At 47.6% G+C, this 18,539-nt stretch overlaps 2 protein-coding genes across 5 annotated transcripts in view; both read left to right on the top strand.

Moving 5' to 3' along the window:
* The first annotated feature begins 63 nt into the window (after window positions 1-63).
* FN3K (fructosamine 3 kinase) lies at window positions 64-10,230 on the top strand. Of its 4 annotated transcripts, none has more exons than XM_050319587.1 (7): window positions 64-1,280; window positions 3,724-3,903; window positions 4,922-5,073; window positions 5,983-6,074; window positions 6,303-6,385; window positions 7,241-7,363; window positions 8,175-10,230. In XM_050319587.1, the coding sequence occupies exons 2-7, from the start codon at window positions 3,757-3,759 to the stop codon at window positions 8,511-8,513; spliced, it is 936 nt and encodes a 311-aa protein (XP_050175544.1). In that variant the 5' UTR covers window positions 64-1,280; window positions 3,724-3,756; the 3' UTR covers window positions 8,514-10,230. The 4 variants fall into 4 exon arrangements, with proteins under 4 accessions (XP_050175544.1, XP_050175542.1, XP_050175543.1 ...); XM_050319585.1 differs by having other exon boundaries at window positions 64-1,259; window positions 3,721-3,903; XM_050319586.1 differs by having other exon boundaries at window positions 64-1,259.
* Window positions 10,231-12,402: 2,172 nt separating this feature from the next.
* TBCD (tubulin folding cofactor D) overlaps window positions 12,403-18,539 on the top strand; it is a 114,014-nt gene continuing 107,877 nt past the window's right edge. Inside the window, 5 exon segments of the mRNA XM_050319070.1 lie at window positions 12,403-12,740; window positions 15,496-15,546; window positions 15,747-15,844; window positions 16,584-16,685; window positions 18,291-18,437. Of these exon segments, the coding sequence (XP_050175027.1) occupies window positions 12,569-12,740; window positions 15,496-15,546; window positions 15,747-15,844; window positions 16,584-16,685; window positions 18,291-18,437 (570 nt within the window). The 5' untranslated portion in view covers window positions 12,403-12,568.

Genomic DNA, 18,539 nt, shown 5'->3' on the forward strand with positions numbered 1-18,539 from the left:
CGCGGAGCGCATCCACCCGCCCGCGGAGGAGCGCAGAGCAGTCGAGCGGCGCGGCAATGGCGGCGGGGCCGGACCGGGAATGACCGGGAGTAACCGGGATTGACTGGGACTGACCGGAGTGACCGAGTCAGAGAGGAGGATGGGTGGCCCAGGGCAGCCCCCGGGCCCTTCCCAGCTCCGGAGGAGTGTTTGGTGGAAAGCTCTCCCATCATACGAGCGAAAGCGGAAGAACGGCAGCAGGACCGCGCTGAAATACGGGATGCCCTGACTTGACAAAACCCCAGACCAAACCAAACCAAACCAAACCCCAGACCCAACCATCAGCGCCACAAATACGCCTCGGAAACGTGGAAGTTCTCAGCACCCGAGGCCCTGAGCACCCCGGGTGGAGTTCAGGAGGAGTTTTACTCCAAGCAAGACAACGCACCCGGCAGCCTGGGGGGGACCCTTCCAAGCCGAGTTATGAAACAAGCCCCTCTGCTTTTTTTGAATGTCCCCCTGTCCAGCTGCAGCCCCAGGCCTTCCTTGGGGATTCCCACGTGGGATTGCTGCAGGAGTCGCCAGCAGTGAGCGGTGCTGCTCCAGCCTTCAGACCTCATCTTGATCCTGGCTTTGCCCTGGGGGACACACCTATCCATAATGCTCCCTCCAGCCAGGCATTCTTCCTGCACATCACACTCCGAGAGGGCCCGAACCACTGACTGGTGGCTGAGGAGGCCAAGGTGATAATTTGGAAGGAATAAACTCGTGTAGCAGCGTGCGAGGGGCAGGGCTCCATCCTGCTCCCGGGCACCAGGCAAACACCCAGAGTGCTGCCACAGTCCGGATGTCCCCGACTCAGGGGTAACCCCTGGGAGCTGCTCTGGGCACGTTCTTACGGTGTGGAGATGCAGCTTCAATATTCCAGCACGGGCGGCCCAGCAGGTGGAGCCTGCTCATCACCCAGGGGCTGATCCCCCAGGAATTCCTTCCAGCTGCACTCTGCTTTGCCGCTCAGGCTGTAACTGGGAGCACACTTGTCCTGACGGCGCTTCTCTCTACGTGCTGATGCGTTAATTGCTCATCACTTTGGCATTTTACTGGCTGGACTTCCCACACTCTCAGATCTGCGGTCCGGGAGGAACGTCACAGACACGAAACTTGGTGGCATCTCAGCAGTGAAGACACTCAAGAGGAAACTGGGATGAAGCTGCCCCAAAGGATTGTTGTTCCCGAGGAGGAGGAGTCGCACAATCCCTTCACACATGGAAGACTTTGGCGTGAGTTATTCCAAAGAAAGGGTTTGTTTTCCAGAAACATTCATTTATTTAGTTTTTAAATAGTGTTCCTTTTAGCACACTGTCTTGGGCATTTTTCTCCTGGAACTTTCTTGTAGAGTGGTTTAAATTGTAATTAATATGTTTTTTACAGAAAAGTAAGTATTCAGCCCACAAATTAATTCCCCAAAGTATTAAGTAACACACCTAAACCTTTATCAAATTGATTACATACAGTAATAGGACAAAACCTTGCTGGGTATGTGCTGTATACTTGCTGGTATATGCAATGGTACAGTGAACTCCCCTCCCTCCCTCCAGTTCCTCCTGAGGAATCAGCACCATAAGTCAAGGTCAAGCCTTCCAGTGAATTAACTGGTCCCAGACTGGCAGTAAATTAAAGCAACGGGTAATTTGACAAGATAATTTGCTTTCTACTGTGACACATGATAGATTTGCATGGGGGGGGGGGAGTGAAATTAGAGCATATTCTAGGCAAATAAAATCAGGAGAGTGAAAAGAGGAGGATGGGAAGGAAAGGTAACTGAAATCCCCTTTTCCCAGATCCATTACCTCAGCTTTAAATCAGTCTGCAATGTTCACAGCTCCCTGTTCTGCAGGCAGAATACACTGGTATGGATGAGGCTCTTCAGTGTTGCCCTTTAAAACCATTAAGTGAGAGAATACACCACAAACACGAACCTTGAACTTAAAGGGCAAATATTCTGATGTTATGAACATGGGAGTGGAAAAAAGGGAGAAGAACATCTCATTTTCTACTCTTTCAGTGAGAGCAGTTTCACAGCGAACACCTTTGCTGTTTAATGATCCTTCACTGATGACAACAGGAAAATAAAATGCTTAGGAAGAGAAATCCGATCACCTTCATCGATATATTCTGTGTGTATTAAAACATATTGCCTAAACTTAAGCTTCACAACCAGCGTGGCACACGAGATCACCTGCATGGGGTTTTACACCCGGGTAATTCTTCCTGCTTTCTGAAAAGCCCATACAGCAAAGTCCAGCCCTTCTCATGCCTTGGTACTGCCAGGGAGCCCCAGGAACCAGCAGGAATCGGCAGAAGCAGGTGCTGTCATCTGACCGTCTAATTCCTGATGTGCTAATTCAGCTGCTGAGAACCTGAGAGGCACTTCTAGTATGGTCTGGATATTATAGATATATCTCTCTCTATATAAATTCTGGTCTGGACGCTGCAAAGTCCAGAGGGCCACAGGGGCGCTTGTGCACGGGTGGGTGCAGAGCAGCGGCTGCCTCCCAGCCCTGCCTGCACAGCCCCCCTCACACTGGGCAAAGACCCCCCCTCACAGCGGGGACAGCCCCCCATCTTAGTGGGGACAGACCCCCTCACAATGGGAACAGAACCCCCTCTTAGTGGGGACAGCCCCCCCTCACAATGGGAACAGAACCCCCATCTCAGTGGGGACAGACCCCCCTCACAATGGGAACAGAACCCCCATCTTAGGGGGGACAGCTCCCCCTCACAGCGGGGACAGCCCCCCATCTTAGTGGGGACAGACCCCCCTCACAATGGGAACAGAACCCCCCTCACAGCAGGGACAGCCCCTCATCTTAATGGGGACAGACCTCCCTCACAATGGGAACAGAACCCCCCTCACAGCAGGGACAGACCCCCATATTAGTGGGGACAGACCCCCCTCACACCAGGGACAGCCCCCCCAGACCAGGGACCGCGCACCCCCTCACCGGGGACAGCCCCTCCTCATAGCGGGGACAGCTCCCCCCTCACACCGGGGACAGCTCCCCCCTCATAGCGGGGACAGGTACCCCGTCACAGCGGGGACAGGTACCCCGTCACAGCGGGGACAACTCCCCCCTCATAGCGGGGACAGCTCCCCCCTCACAGCGGGGACAGGTACCCCGTCACAGCGGGGACAGACCCTCATGACAGCGGGCACAGCCTCCCTCACACCGGGCACAGACCCCACCGTGCCTCTCGCCGGGTCCTCCTCCCGCCCCTGCCGGCGGGCCCGCGGTTTAATCGCATCTTTCCGAGGCGCAGCTCTGGATTTCACGCCACATCCCCTCGGCCCAGCGCCCGTGGCCATCCCTGGGGTTGCCTTCAGCCTCCCTCTAGTGGATTGGCCTAAAATGGTCCTTCCACGGGCGATCCCGGAGCTGTAGAGCGGCTCCAAACTACAAATACCAGCAGCTCCGGCACCGCAGAGAGGCCCCAGGACCCACCTCTCCTAGAATAAACCTCTCCGCTTTATTCTTGCAAACATTTCTAAAGATGTTTTGCTTTTCGTTGTAAACCCGTGTACAGCCGTAAAACCCCACGGCAAAGACGGCATTTTGAAACTGTTCTGCTTGGATTCACTAATTTTTTTAGCCGCTCTTTTGTTTTTCCCGTGGTGGGTGGCCCTTCCTGCCTCAGAGTGACGGTGACAGAAGGACCCAGACCTTTAATCCCGTTTCGCAGCAGGTTTAACGGGAGAGCGGCTGCAGCAGCCTGGGAATGGCCATGGAGAAAATCCTGAAGGCAGAGCTGAACACCAACATTCTGAAGGCTGTGGGCAGCTCCGGGGGAGGATGCATCAGCCAGGGCCAAACGTACGAGACAGACAGCGGGCGGGTGTTCGTGAAAATCAACCACAAACCTCAGGTCAGTGCCAGCACATCTTCAGCTGCTCCTATGGCTGCATGTAGAGAGCTTTTCGTTGTTAATAATTCAGAGTTCTGCACTTCCAGGCTGACTTCTAATTATTCCACCTTTCAGTGGTCTTTTAAAAGCTGTGTCTGTTTTATACCCAGTATTAGTGCAGCGGGTTTGGTTAGTGTGCAGTGCAGTGTAATGCGACGTGATAACCCTCACCCTCGTGGCAATTCCTGCAAAAAGGAGGCCAAGCACAAAGCTGTCATTGTGGTACTTGGAGTTTGGAAAAGCCCAGAGCTGACTTTGCATTCACTGTGCTCTTTTTCATGTTCCACTTGAGAGGATCAATAGTGGGAGGGAGCAAACAGGGGGCCAGTGCAGAAACTCACGTATTATCTTTAAAGCTACAGAGGCTTCAAATGTCCCTGTTGCCTTTTGCATTTCTGGAAGTAAAATTCTGCAGGCCAAACACTTGACTTTTCTATTACTAAATGATCACTCAATTGCTTTTTCTAACATGGCAGTGCATCAGACATTTGCATTTTCAATATCAAAACCATCCTAAACTGCTGTGAAGAACAGCAGCTTTTCTTCAAAAACACAGAGCACAGTCTGAGTCTTTGTGCTGTCATCTCCATCAGTGGCCGTTGACCTTGGGGAAAGGAAAACCAGTGTAAGGGTTCAATCTTTTACCTCATTTAGCAGTGGCTACCTGGGGTTTTGGAGGGGTAGGTCTTGGGCATTATCCTCAGAGGTGCTGTTATATCCGAGTGGTTTGGTGTCTCCATAAACAGGTAGAAATCAGGGTGAAATGTGACATATCCTATTACCCTGGAATGAATTTAGGAAAAAAAGAAGTTAGGATTAAGGCACTCAAGTCTCCCTGTGTGGACTGAAGCCTTGCTGCAGCTCTGTCCTTTTATGAAGAGGAATTAACTCCTTTTCAGCCTGTAAAGGTTTTTTTTTTCCAAAGTACTCATTGCAGACATCCATAGTTTAGCCCAGGGATATTCTTATTCCTTGGCAGGCTAGAAAAATGTTTGAAGGGGAAATGGCAAGTTTGGAAGCGATCCAGAAAACCAAGATTGTGAGAGTGCCTCAGCCCATTAAAGTGATTGACCTGCCTGGAGGAGGAGCAATGTTTGCCATGGAGTACCTGAAGATGAAGCACCTCAGCAAGTATGTCCATACATCTCTTTTTACTATGTTTTGGGGTATATTTTTATATATCTTGCAGTCAGTCAGAAAACTTCATGAGCAGAGTTGCACTGTTCTCTCAGAGCTGGAGCTTCTCTCTGTCGACATCTTTGTTTGTTACAGATGATTTTGGTCCATCTTTCTCTCATGAGATTTTTCATGGAGTTTCTTTTCCCAGCCCATCAGGTTTCTTTAACCTTCCAGGCTGCTCAGGTCTCTCTTCTCTCAGCGGAATCTTCCAGTATGAGTTAAGTCATACTGGATTAAGTTGACATGAAATTCCATTTCATCTGTCAGCCAACCTGAACATGGAATGCAGGGGTCACCTGTTCTTGAAAACAAGGTTTCAGGAGTGATTTTAAGCCCATTATTTTCTTCCCATTCCGGGCATTAGAAGAAATCGGTTTCTATCCCTGCAGCTCCTGTTAAGATACCTGTGGAATATTTAACTGGTTTTTAGTGGTCTGTCTTCAGCATTAAGAAACCTTGACTCAATCCCTGCCTTTGGCTTCTTTCCAGGCTTACCATTCCCATTGCTGTTCAGCTGATCTGGAAGGATAAAGCCCAACAGTTGATACCATGTTCTGTCCTCAGCTGATAGTGGGGCTGATAAGGAAGAGCCCCTGATTCTCCTGCCCTGTCTGCTCCTGTTTATACCACCTTGTGGTCTATTTACCTTTCTTGCAAGAACATTGACTTATGTCTGTTTTATTATCTGTTGCAGCCTGTGTCTTCAGAGCTGTTGTTAAGTCATTTGCCTGTTATGTGCTTGTGAAGTTGATTAAGGTTCTATGTTTGCCAGAAATATCCTTGTTCATATTTAATTGAGGGTTTTTTCCCCCCTGTTACTTGTCTACTTCCAGTTTAATTTTGCTTTTCTTGATCCTACAGATATTCCTCAAAGTTGGGAGAGCAGATAGCAGAGCTTCATCTTTATAACCAGAAACTTGGAGAGAAGCTGAGGAATGAGGGAAGCACAATTGGTAGAGTATTGATGTCATGTACTAAACCAAAAAAGGAGCAATTCCTTCGGCTGTGGTGCAGTGTTGCATTATAATTTTAATGATAATTAAAGTCAATAATGGGACAACTTTCTGAGTTATGTCCCTCCTGTCCTGCTTAAAGTTATTTTATCTGTATTCCCTGAAATTAAGATCTGTGTTTGCAAACTTTACCATGTAAGAGCCCCTGATATTAATTTTGTGTTTTAGGAAAAGGAGCCGGTCGCTCAGAGTCCCAGTATGTGGATAAGTTTGGATTCCACACAGCCACCTGCTGTGGTTACATACCACAGGTATGGTACATTCCGTGGCTGGGAAAACCAACATGCACTTCTCTAGGCCTGGAAACTCTTTGTTCCATGGACCTTCAGCTTTGCTTTCCTTGTTCCATCCTGCCCTGACAGCACAGGGAACAAGAGGACTGTCCAACACGTGTGCCTTGGTACAGAGCACGTGGCCAGCACACTGAGTGAGGATTTGAAATGATGGGGTGGCTCTTTAGCTTGGTGATACTTGATCAAATCAGTGTCCCTTCACACACCTTGTCTTGGGTTTGTTTTTATTCACCCCCTACTGTATGGATGTCAAGTGGCAAACCCCAGTGCTTTAGGAGAGCCTCATCACATAACAGGTCACATAAGATGTGGAAAGGGCTCTCAGAGAAAATTCCACCATTTACTGGCTCTGCACGTGTCAGGATTTCATTCTATGAAATGGATAACTTAACTGATTGAACTTTCAACATCTCAAACTCTTTACTAAGTACAACTTTTCACCACCTTAGAACCGAGTTACCCAGTAGAAATGAACAAATATTTCTGCACTTCTGTAAAGATTTGGAATCTGATATGAAACAACTGAAATGATCTCACTGGAAACTGCTCCTCTAAAATACATTAAGAAAATGGGAATGAATGAAAACATTTATGTCTCATGTTAAAGAGAGCTCCACCAAAGCATGGGAGAGAGCAGCATTCCCAAAAGAACAACCAACAGAGCATCTGAGGACACTGTGCATTGGCCACCCTGACACAGTCCAGGCCATTGTGTCATCATCAAGCATTTTAACTGGTTCTGTAGCTATTACCAGCTCTGACTGCACATGGATTAAAGCTGTGTGTCACAGACCTCTGTGCTGTGTTTTCCAGGTGAACGAGTGGCAGAGTGACTGGCCATCCTTCTTCATCCGTCACCGACTCCAGGCTCAGCTGGACTTGATTGAAAGGGATTATGGAGACAGAGAAGCCAGAGAACTTTGGTCCCAGCTGAAAGTATGAACCATGTCTTAAATCTGTTTATTTAGAGTGTCAGAAAATGTGTATCAGTGGGTTTGTAAAGGTCTTTTATAAGAGATTTACCTTGCTTGGGGTGAGCAGTGGCGAGTGGACAAGCTTCACAGTGGGTCCAACAACACCATCAGCTGAACAGGATTCCTGTTGCTCTTTCATTTTTTATAGACAGTGAAAATAAACCTGTAATTCAGCACTTATAGTCAGCACTATATTCAACCCATTTATTTCTGAGAATACAGATTTCTGATAATGGTAAATGCTATCTAAGAGCTTGGTGTTACAAACTGGGTGAGATTCTGCTGTGTGGACAGGTCTTTTTTACATGGTGGTCCATGTTCACAGCCAGGCTGGGTCAGGCCACGCTCCACACAGCACTCAGGGAACACCAGAGATGTGTTCCTCTGCAAGCTCCATATCACAAATTCATTCTTTAGTTCTGCTTCAGTGGTGCAGATGTTTTACTGCTGCCATTTTCGCCACTGAAACGTTTTCATTTAAACAGAATTTATTTTGTATTTCTGTGACAGCCAACACTATCCACGTCTAGAAATAATACATTAGTGTTAGGGGTTGATTCTAGACTGTGATAAATGCTTTGCTAAGCTCTGTCAAGAACAAATCCAGAATATTCATTACTGGCAGTTCAGGTTTGTGCTTGTAGCCATCAACTTCCAAAGCGCTCCAGGAGGGCAGCGTTTGGCCAGCTCAGGCTCTTCCATGCTACACTGCTTTATTTTATTTAATATTTTCTTCATAACTCTTTAACTGTTGTCCGCTTGTCCTTTTTCAGCCAAAGATTCCCGAGATGTTCTGTGATGTGGAAATCGTTCCCTCCCTCCTGCACGGGGACCTGTGGGCGGGGAATGTGGCTGAGGACGACTCGGGGCCCATTATCTTTGACCCCGCCTCCTTCTACGGCCACTCCGAGTTCGAGCTGGCCATTGCTGGGATGTTTGGGGGCTTCAGCAGCTCTTTTTTCTCTGCCTATCACAGCAAAATACCCAAAGCTCCAGGATTTGACAAACGAAACAAGTTGTATCAGCTCTTTAATTACATAAACCACTGGAACCATTTTGGGACGGGGTACAGGGGCTCTACCCTAAACATGATGAGAAAACTCCTGAAGTAACCAGGTAGGTTTGAGAAATTCTGACATAATTCTCTTAGGAATGGGCAGCCCCTGCTCAGCCAAAGTACCACAAACTCAGAATTGGTGGTGAAACACCTGACATGGAAAAGGCTTAGTGCACTTTTGAGCCTCACTAATTACGAGCAATTGAGTAATTTTTAACTTGGTCACTAATTTCCCAGCACAGATTCCTCCCCTGCTGAAGGAAAGGGCTGTGTTGTTTGTGGAGGCCCCACTGGGTTGGAAAAACAGCAGGACACCAGCCTGGCTCTGCTGTCTCACCTCAGTGCTGTTTTCCCACAGTTGTTCCACAGCAGCACCTTCCCACTCATGCTGCTCCATCAGCAGTTTGTCCTGGAGAGCTGCAGTTGTGGGACTGTGGTGCTGGAAGTGACAACGAGTTCCTTACATGTCCCCCTGTTTGTTCTGTTTAGTTTTCTGTCTCTGTTCCCATCCCTTTTCCCATGAATATTTCTATAGTCTTCCCTTTCCCTTTCTCTTTCCCATGTCAAGTGTCCTAATCCAAAGTTCCAGTCAGATTCTATGAATCTGAAGATGAAAACATTCTCTTTTTGATGTAACCAGCAGACAAGGCCCTTTGGCTGCGCTTGCAAACGTATGTAATTAATGATATTTCTAATATTTATTTTAATTTAATGTAATTTACTCACAGGCTTTTGTTTTTCTCTTGCTGTGAGGACTGAAATTCCAGTGGTATTTCCTAAAAACGGATGCCTAATTCCTTGGTAATTAACTGTATGATCAGAAGTGGGTTGTTACCACCTGAGTTTGATAATAACATTTCCTAGTTTTAGTGTGATATTTCAGTGTGTTGTACTACAATAGTAACATATTTTAATAACTTTGTGAAAAGACAGCACAGTGTGGGAGGGAGGCTCCACATTTTGGTGACAAGAAGCACCTGTGGCTGCTGGGTTGGTCAGTGCTTGATGTATTTTCAGTTTTAGAGGATGAGGTGCAGTGGGCAAAGCTGGTCTGTTGTGCCACTGCTGGGTTATGGAAGGAACAGTGTCAAATCCATTGGCTTTCTGAGGGTTTTATTGTTCCTCACTGCTTTATTTTTACAGAAAACACGGGCAGTGGGAATTTGGGGAGAAAACTGTTCAGCAAAGAAAGTGGTTACAATGTGAGCTAGAGTACATTAGTGAATCTGTGGGGGTTTAGTGGGAGAAAGTGGTAAAGAAAGTAAAAAGTGAGTGTAGTCCCACAGATATTTATGTGAATTAGAAGATTTGGGTAAGAATGACCTCACTATTTAGGCTTCAGGCTGTTGTCATGACAAATACTAAAATATAATGTTCAAAATGCTAGAATATGTTTAGACTTTTTTGCACTTTAAATGGTTGTGCTATAAAGATTTCATAAAGCTTAAAGTTTGATGTTGTTAATTGGTACAGCTTAAAACAATGCACTGTTCTCTGTAAATAGGGCACAAATAGGGAAAAAATTGTTACTTCCTTTGAATTAGGGGGATCTGTCACAGTTGGTTATAAACCTTGATAGAACTGGAACAGTGGAAAAGTGGAATAGTAGAGTTAGGACTCAGCTGGAATTGCAGCTGATGGCTGGAAGATGCAGGTTTGGAAAAGAGCAAAGTGCATGTGCAGTGGTGTTTCTGGATGTGAACAAACCTGCCTGTGTTACACTGCTGTGAACTTAAAACTTCTTCTCAAATAAAACACTTGCCTTGCAGAAACCAGGTGTTTGCTGTACCTGTGTTTGGTGACTGTGGTTTGTTTTAATGAGTTTGAGCCTGAAGATAAGATATTTGGGTGTGGACAGAGCTGCTGGATACCAGGGAAGGGCAGCTGCCTTCCCGACATCCTGGCCAGGCTGAAGTGCCTCCCTGAATTCCCTGTGCAATCAGTGGAGCTGTAGTTGGAGCTTTCAGGGTTCAGATGTTGTTTCTGGAATTTTATGAGGTTTAGATTATTAACCACGTTAATGTCCTGTGCAGTGTCTGGGTGTGGGTTGGGTAAGGAGTGGAGGCCATGGATAAATCACAGCATCATCCCAGTGCCTCCCACACACCTTGTGCAAGCGATGTCCCCACCCCAGTTCCTTCCCCCTGTGGTCCCTGTCCCTGTTCCCTTCCCCAGGGGTCCCTATCCTTGTCCTCACCCCTGGGTCCCCTTCCCTGGGTGTCCCCATGCTTGGGAGCCCATTGCCATGTGCCCATCCTTGCTGCCATCCCCAGGACCCCATAGCTGGGTGTCCCTGTCCCTGGTGAGTGACCCCAGGCTGAGTGTCCCTTAGGTGGGTGTCCCCAGAGTGGGTGTGCCTGTCCCCAGGCAGGGTGTCTCTGTCCCCATGGTGGGTGTGTCTGTCCCCGGGCAGGGTGTCTCTGTCCCCAGTGGTGGGTGTGTCTGTCCCCATGGTGGGTGTCTCTGTCCCCAGTGTGGGTGTGTCCCTGTCCCCATGGTGGGTGTGTCCCTGTCCCCATGGTGGTTGTATCCCTGTCCCCATGGTGGGTGTGTCTGTCCCCAGGGTGGGTGTGTCCCTGTCCCCAGGGTGGGTGTCCCTGTCCCCACTGTGGGTGTGTCCCTGTCCCCAGGGTGGGTGTGCCTGTCCCCAAGGTGGGTGTGTTTGTCCCCATGGTGGGTGTATCCCTATCCCCATGGTGGGTGTGTCCCTGTCCCTAGGGTGGGTGTGTCCCTGTCCCCAGTGTGGCTGTCCCTGTCCCCATGGTGGGTGTGTCTGTCCCCAGTGTGGGTGTGTCTCTGTCCCCATGGTGGGTGTGTCCCTGTCCCCATTGTGGGTGTGTCCCTGTCCCCACTGTGGGTGTGTCCCTGTCCCCAGTGTGGGTGTGCCTGTCCCCAAGGTGGGTGTGTTTGTCCCCAGGGTGGCTGTCCCTATCCCCAGGGTGGGTGTGTTTGTCCCCAGGGTGGGTGTGTCCCTGTCCCCAGGGTGGGTGTGTCTGTCCCCAGGGTGGGTGTGTCCCTGTCCCCATTGTGGGTGTCCCTGTCCCCATGGTGGGTGTGTCCCTGTCCCCAGGGTGGGTGTCCCTGTCCCCAGGGTGGGTGTGTCTGTCCCCAGGGTGGGTGTGTCCCTGTCCCCAGGGTGGGTGTGTTTGTCCCCATGGTGGGTGTATCCCTGTCCCCAGGGTGGGTGTCCCTGTCCCCAGGATGGGTGTATCCCTGTCCCCATGGTGGGTGTATCCCTGTCCCCATGGTGGGTGTGTCCCTGTCCCCATGGTGGGTGTGTCTGTCCCCATGGTGGGTGTATCCCTGTCCCCAGGGTGGGTGTCCCTGTCCCCAGGATGGGTGTCCCTGTCCCCAGTGTGGGTGTATCCCTGTCCCCATGGTGGGTGTGTCCCTGTCCCCATGGTGGGTGTATCCCTGTCCCCATGGTGGGTGTGTCCCTATCCCCAATGTGGGTGTATCCCTGTCCCCATGGTGGGTGTATCCCTGTCCCCAGGATGGGTGTCCCTGTCCCCAGGGTGGGTGTCCCTGTCCCCATGGTGGGTGTGTCTGTCCCCAGGGTGGGTGTATCCCTGTCCCCAGGGTGGGTGTGTCTGTCCCCAGGGTGGGTGTATGTCTGTCCCCATGGTGGGTGTGTTTGTCCCCATGGTGGGTGTGTCTCCCCAGTGTGGCTGTCTCTGTCCCCAGGGTGGGTGTGTCTGTCCCCAGGGTGGGTGTATGTCTGTCCCCATGGTGGGTGTATGTCTGTCCCCATGGTGGGTGTGTTTGTCCCCATGGTGGGTGTGTCTCCCCAGCTCCCCGCCCCCGTCTCTGCGGATCGGCCGCCCTTGTTCCCTGCCGGCGCCCGTAGGAGGCGGGAGCATTGGAGCGCGGGGCGGGCCCGGAGCGATCCCGGCTGTGTGTCGGGGCCATTGATTGTCCCTCCATCGCTCCGGGACAGCCGGGGGGATCCGGGCATCGCTCACCCTGCTTGGGGCCGTGCCCGGAGCCCCGCGGGGGGAAAAGGCGGCGGGGCCGCGGCAGGGACCGCGTGGTGCGGCCGGGCGGGGAGTGCGGGGCGGCGGCTCCGACCTGCCCTGCCCTGCCCTGCCCGTGTCACTGCCCCGGGACGGGATGGACCCAGCGGGGCCCGAGGAGGGCGAGGAGCGGGAGCCCGGGGCCGTGAGCGAGAGGGGCGTCCTGGAGAGCTTCACCGAGAGCCGCGAGGTCGCCGAGCTCATCGCCAACCTCGGGGGCGCCTTCGGGGAGCTGGTGACCCGGGAGATGGCCCTGGAGCGCTTCGTGGGTAAGCGTGCTGCTGCTAAACACCGGCGTTTTGTTGTTTAAAATCTTCTACCGGGCGTTATTTTGTTATTGCTGGTAACCGAAAAGGCGCTGAGACGCTAATTTTTAGGTTTCCAGCATTAATAATGCTGGAGCTTTATCAACAGGTAGTTCAGGTTTGGGGTTTTTGCTCGTTTTGTTTACCATCGTTTATTACCTGCTATAGGCTACCTCTTTAGCCGCTATAAACAAAAATCCTGGTCTTAGATCTCAGAAATCAGAATTCTGATCCCTGTTCTACCTCCAGTTTCCTATTCAAATGAAGGCTGTAATTCAGTTCAAGTTTCTGTGTCTGTCAAATGAAGTCATTTTTGTAGCTAATTACTCGTCAAAACACACACATTTTGCGCTTTAAAGGGGCATTTTAATATCTTTGCTCTTCTGTTTCATAGGAAACGTGAAGGGGTTTTGAATCCATACAGATCATAGGTTTGTTTCTGAGTGGAGGTAACTTGGATCTGATTTTTGTGCCACCTGATGAAAGCTGCTCTGCCCCTGAACCTCAGCTGAACCTGGGAGGGCTGTAATTGGGTGCCTGTTAGGGGTGTCCTGGGTAATCAGCCCATTACAAGGCACATCTGTGTGTTGGATCAATATTCTGACCAGGTGATCTGCAAAAGTTAATTCAGCACTTCACGAATTCACCAACTGAATTTCTCAGACCGGCATTTTGCAAGTACTTCTGCCAGAGAGAGGCAAAATGGCAAAAACTTGCAGTCAGAATATTGATCCTGCAGCTGTGTTTTTGACAGAAAGAAACCAGGTAAGCCAACAATAAAGCAGCAGCCCCAAGTTTGGAGATGTGACCTTGCAGAAGTTCCATTATACTGGTTGACTGAACTCCTTCTAAGGAGGCCAGTGATGAACGTGTAGCTGTTCAGACAGCAGCACCCACAACACTCACATTCTTTGATCATTCAGTGTCACAGGTGAAATGTCAGGTTTCAGTGGGGTAGGAAGAGCCATTGCTGCAAAACTCTCGGTGTCTGAGAGGCGTCATCTCCCCCAGCAGATCACCCTGCTGTGCCTCTCTCTGTGTCACATCATCTGTGCTGTCTCTGTGTATTTAAACTGGATTTATGAGCTTTCTGCCTGCATGTCCTTGCCCAGGAAATACAGGCTCAGTATACTTAAAACTGACAGGTGGTTCTGTGCAGGTGGTTCAGGATTGGGTTATAATATTTAGTGTCCTCAGGTGTCATGTGATCCTTCCTGGACAATATATCCTAAATTTGGTAACACTGAGGTCAGTGTTTGGGCTGGAATGCTGAAACTTAGGGAGTACCTTTAATCCATGTACAGGGAACACAGTGATCATCCATTCCAGACGAGTTTAATGCAGGTTCACAAAAACTCCTGATGCTCAATTTTTGGTGAACCATTAGAAACAGAAACTTGGGAAACAGTTTAATCTGCAACTAGAGTTTTGTAGGAAAACGAGGGAAGATATCTTCTGAAATTATATAGAGTTAGAAGAACTGTTTTAGCTTCATTCTCTTCAGCTTTTATATTTAGGGGTTTATTTTACGTTGCCAGGCTGGGATCTGGGAAAATAATTTGCTGTTAAATTCCACTTCAGCTGGAAAACTGTTGCTTTGGGTGTTGGTGGAGTTTGTGTCCACTGGTTCTGCTGTTTGTACACAGCCTAAGGCATCATTAATTATAGTGGGAAGTTAGTGATGATGAGGAGCTCAGGTTTCCCCTCTGATGGCATTGTGGTATCCCAGTGGAATTGCACAGGGATACTCTTGGATGGTGTCTTGAGAGTGGTTGAGCAGTGTCATCCACTGGTCAAGTGCAGCACTGTTGGAGATGAGTCACATCTTCAGGGTAAGTGGTGATGTGTCAGCCAGAGAAAAAGGACAGAGAGCAAAGTGGTTTGAGAGGGAAACAAATGCAGGGAAGGGAGAGGTTAAGGAGGTTTTAGTTTTCTAATTAAAAACTGTTTTCTGACCAAATAGATGAAATATCCCAGGACGTCTCCAGCACAACATTGGATCTCTTGATGATCTCTCCTGGAATCCAGCTGTCATTTCTGTGGCTGATTTTTGTTGATTCTGGGTTGAAATTGAAAAGCTTTTGTGTCTAAAAACCCTGGCAAGTTGTTTTTTTTGTTTCAATATTCAGTTTCAATTTGTCCTACCTTGAGTCAGTACCCAAAAGGAAGAGACCAAAAGAGAGCGAGTGAACAGTAATAGAGTGTGATGTGAATGGTTTTGAGGGACACAGATGGGAGTAGCTGCAGTTCGTGTGTGGCCAGGTTAAACTCTGTCAAGGATTCTTTGTTCTTTTGCTGAATAGTTCCCTGCATTCTGTTTCAAAATACAAATCTATCAGGGTTGTGAGGAGACTCTCACTGGCTGAGTGCTGCCAAGTGGGGTGTTTGTCTGCTGTGCTCAGGGAGCTCACAAGGAAGAGGTGGGAATTTTGCTGTGCCTGGACCCTGTGTGAGTGCAGATCCTTTGGAGTGGAACTGCAGCTTTATGTACATTCCAGGCTCGGGAATGGCAGCCTTGGGGTGACACCCAGAGTGTCCAGGGAGCACTGTTTTCCAACTGCAGTTGTCTGGCTTTTCCACCTCGCTTACAGGTGGTGGCAGCCCAAGGATACAGAAATCTTAAGCTAAAGCTGTCCGGAGTCAGGGGGTACCTCACAGTTAATGCCTCTAAAATCCTGTCATTTGAACAGTTTATTACAGGTGTCTCTTTCATTTTCAGGTATAATGGACAAGTACCAGGAGCAGCCTCACCTTTTGGACCGCCACTTGGGTAGGAATGTCATCCTTAAATAGTTTTTGTGTATATACTTGAAAATCTCTTAAACTGTAAGATCTGTTCTTGTATTATGAGACTGCTGTGGCTGATACTACTTAAATTATATATTTACCATCTCCTTCCTTAGTATTAGAAGTATGAAAAACTGTAAGTGAACTGCATGTTGTCTCACTGCTTTTCCTCTCCTTTCATAGAGGGGATGATGAATTCCTTGTTGGATATAGTACGGGACAAAGGATCTCCTCCTGCTCTAGTTCATCTGGCTTTTAAATTTCTTTACATCATTACCAAGGTAAAAAGATCCCAAATTCAACGTTCCTGTAACTGAAATGTGTAAGTTACCAATATTGTTTGTTATTTTCAAAAATAGTAAAATAAATAAATAGTAAAATCAATAGTAAAAAATAAAAAAAAATGAAAAAAATAGTAAAATCAATAAATGTCAGAGTAATGGGATGAAATATTTCAAACTTGACTGTGAAACTTTTTTTTCCTCATTTTTCACAATGTTTGTGATAGTTTTCTAATGATTGTAAACATCAAGGTCTGAATGAAAAAAAAATATTGCAGACATTGAGATACTGAGTGATAAGTCATAATGTTGAAGAGTAAAATATGAGGAAGAATTAGGTGGATTGTGGAATTTCCATCCATGCACAGGGAATCAGTTTTGGACTGTGAGGGCTGAGCACTGGAAGAGGTGGCTCAGAGAGGTGGTGGGGTCTCCATCCCTGAGTTATTGGGCACCCCACAGATATGGGGTGACCCTGCCGTGATGTGACCCTGCTTTAGGAGGGTTGGACTAGACAGTCTCCAGAGGTCCCTTGTTTTAAAGTTGAAGAATTAAGATTTCATAAATTCTTAATAAGTTTGTAAAAGCACAAACATCTCAAGGTGTTTAAGACCTTCATTCATGCCCTTACATTCATGACGTGAGGATCCTAATCAAGAAAATCCTGAGGGGGTCTTTCCTTTCCCTCAGTATGTGATGATGCTGGATGGGTCACTGAATTCTGGAATTTCTCTTGTAGGTGAGAGGCTACAAACGTTTCCTGCCCCTGTTTCCTCACGAAGTCCGGGACCTGCAGCCTGTTCTGGATCTGCTCGCGGAGCAGAACCCGAGGGATTCTGAGGTGAGGACTTGCTGTGCTTTTTGTTTCTCTTTTAGGGCTCCAGGTGAGCAGTGCCAGAAAAACCTGGAAAAAGAAGCGTATAAAGCAGTGATAGACTCTGTCAGGTGTTGACTGAGCACCTGGATTTGGTGTGAGACCATCATCTTGTCAGAGGAGAAATGGAGAGGTCTTGGCTTTCTTCCGTGGGGTTTGTTCCAAGGATTCAGAAGCAATGGCAGTGGAGGTTGAGTAAAACCTGTAACCACTCCTGTAAGAGAACAGATTGATGGAAGCAACAGCAATGAGAAGGGCAGTGAAAGATACTGAACCTCCAAAAGGAGTAACTGAAAATTCCTCTTCCTGCTGTGCACATCGTTAACAGTCCTGGTAATTTAACTTGACATCACGACAGTAAAATCACGTCAGGAAACAGAGGTTTTAAGTTTTCTGTGTTTATTCTCATTTCTTAAATGTGAAGGGGCTGGTTTGTAAACCCCTTTGGGTTTTGTCAGAGTTGGTAGAACTTCTGTGTTGATAAGGAAACAGAGATTAATTTTGTTTGATTTCAATGTGTGTCTTCAGATCTGCAGGGGGTTGGTTTGTTTTGGGTTTTTTTCCTTTTCTTTTGAAAGGAAGGAGGTGAAGATTGGAAAAAAATTTCACAATTGTAGCACAAGGCCTGAATCTGCCTTTTTTACAATGTATTTCTGGGTGTAAAAAAACCCCACAGAATTTCAGATCTTATCTTTCTGCCTGTTTACAGTTGGAAAACAACATGACACCACTTCATTATGCATCCTGATTTGAAAGTTTTATTTGGCTGGGAATGTTCTAGGCAAGAATCCTGATCCTGAAAAATACTTAAGCAAAGAATTTTTAATGGATTTAATGGATTGAGATCATAGAATCATAGAATGTCTTGAGTTGGAAGTGACTCATAAAGATCATCAAGTCTGATTCCAAGATACTGTATTTCAAATTCTTACATTTTTGAATAAGGAAGAATAAGGTAGATGAGTTTTAAGATAGATCATCATCTAAGTAACAAAAATCATGGATTTGAAGACAATAAATGTGTTGCTGCACTAAATTGAAGTATTTTTTTGATAAACACCGTCAATTCTGACACTTTAGTGCTGTACAGCTTCAAAGCTTGGAAAAGGTTCCTTCTTGTCCGTCTGTCTCTCAAAGCTCATCTGAAGTTGTTCCAGTAAACCCATGAAAGCAATAAATAAGAAATTAGGAAGAAAAACATACTTCTGTTATATTTGTGTTATATCATGTTATATTTATATTTCTGTTTTATTTGTGACTGGAGGCACAGACAGGCTGAAGGAAGGAGGAGCAGGAAAATGGAAACGTGCATTTCTCTGTTGAGAAGGAAACAAAGCTTCCTAGATTTCAGGTTTGGGGAGGGGAGGATCCATTCATTTTGTTACAGTTTGGCTGTTTGGGATCACTTGGAGCTCTGTCTCCTTTGGAATTTCAGGACATCCATGTTTTGGAGTTTTCCCTTCATAGTCTTTGAACGTTCCTTGGAAACAGCGCAGTTTGTGCTCCCGAGACTTGCTTGGAATACGTTGCAGAAAATAAAGTAACTACTTTGTTTTACCCTTTCCTTTCCAGACCTGGGAGACTCGTTACATGCTCTTGCTGTGGCTGTCCATGATATGCCTGATTCCTTTTGATCTGGCCCGTTTCGATGGAAACCTCGTTTCGGAGGGAGGGAAAGCCCGGCAGCCGACCATGGATCGCATCCTGGAAATGGCTAAGGTAAGGAAAATGCCTCTTGTAGCACTTTCAGACCTGGGATACTGGGCTTAACAGTTTGGTATTTAATACATAATATTCTGAAAATAATATTACTGAAGAATA

This window comes from Myiozetetes cayanensis, unplaced genomic scaffold (genome assembly GCF_022539395.1).
Source record: "Myiozetetes cayanensis isolate MyiCay16 unplaced genomic scaffold, myiCay2020 scf22, whole genome shotgun sequence".
Lineage (NCBI taxonomy): Eukaryota > Metazoa > Chordata > Aves > Passeriformes > Tyrannidae > Myiozetetes > Myiozetetes cayanensis.

Bases quoted from the DNA above. Each gene is read 5' to 3' on its own strand.
- FN3K (XM_050319587.1), top strand. From the start codon at position 3,757: ATGGCCATGGAGAAAATCCTGAAGGCAGAGCTGAACACCAACATTCTG. The intron at 3,904-4,921 runs GTCAGTGCCAGC...ATTCCTTGGCAG, and splicing joins AAATCAACCACAAACCTCAG to GCTAGAAAAATGTTTGAAGG. The intron at 6,386-7,240 runs GTATGGTACATT...TGTGTTTTCCAG, and splicing joins GCTGTGGTTACATACCACAG to GTGAACGAGTGGCAGAGTGA.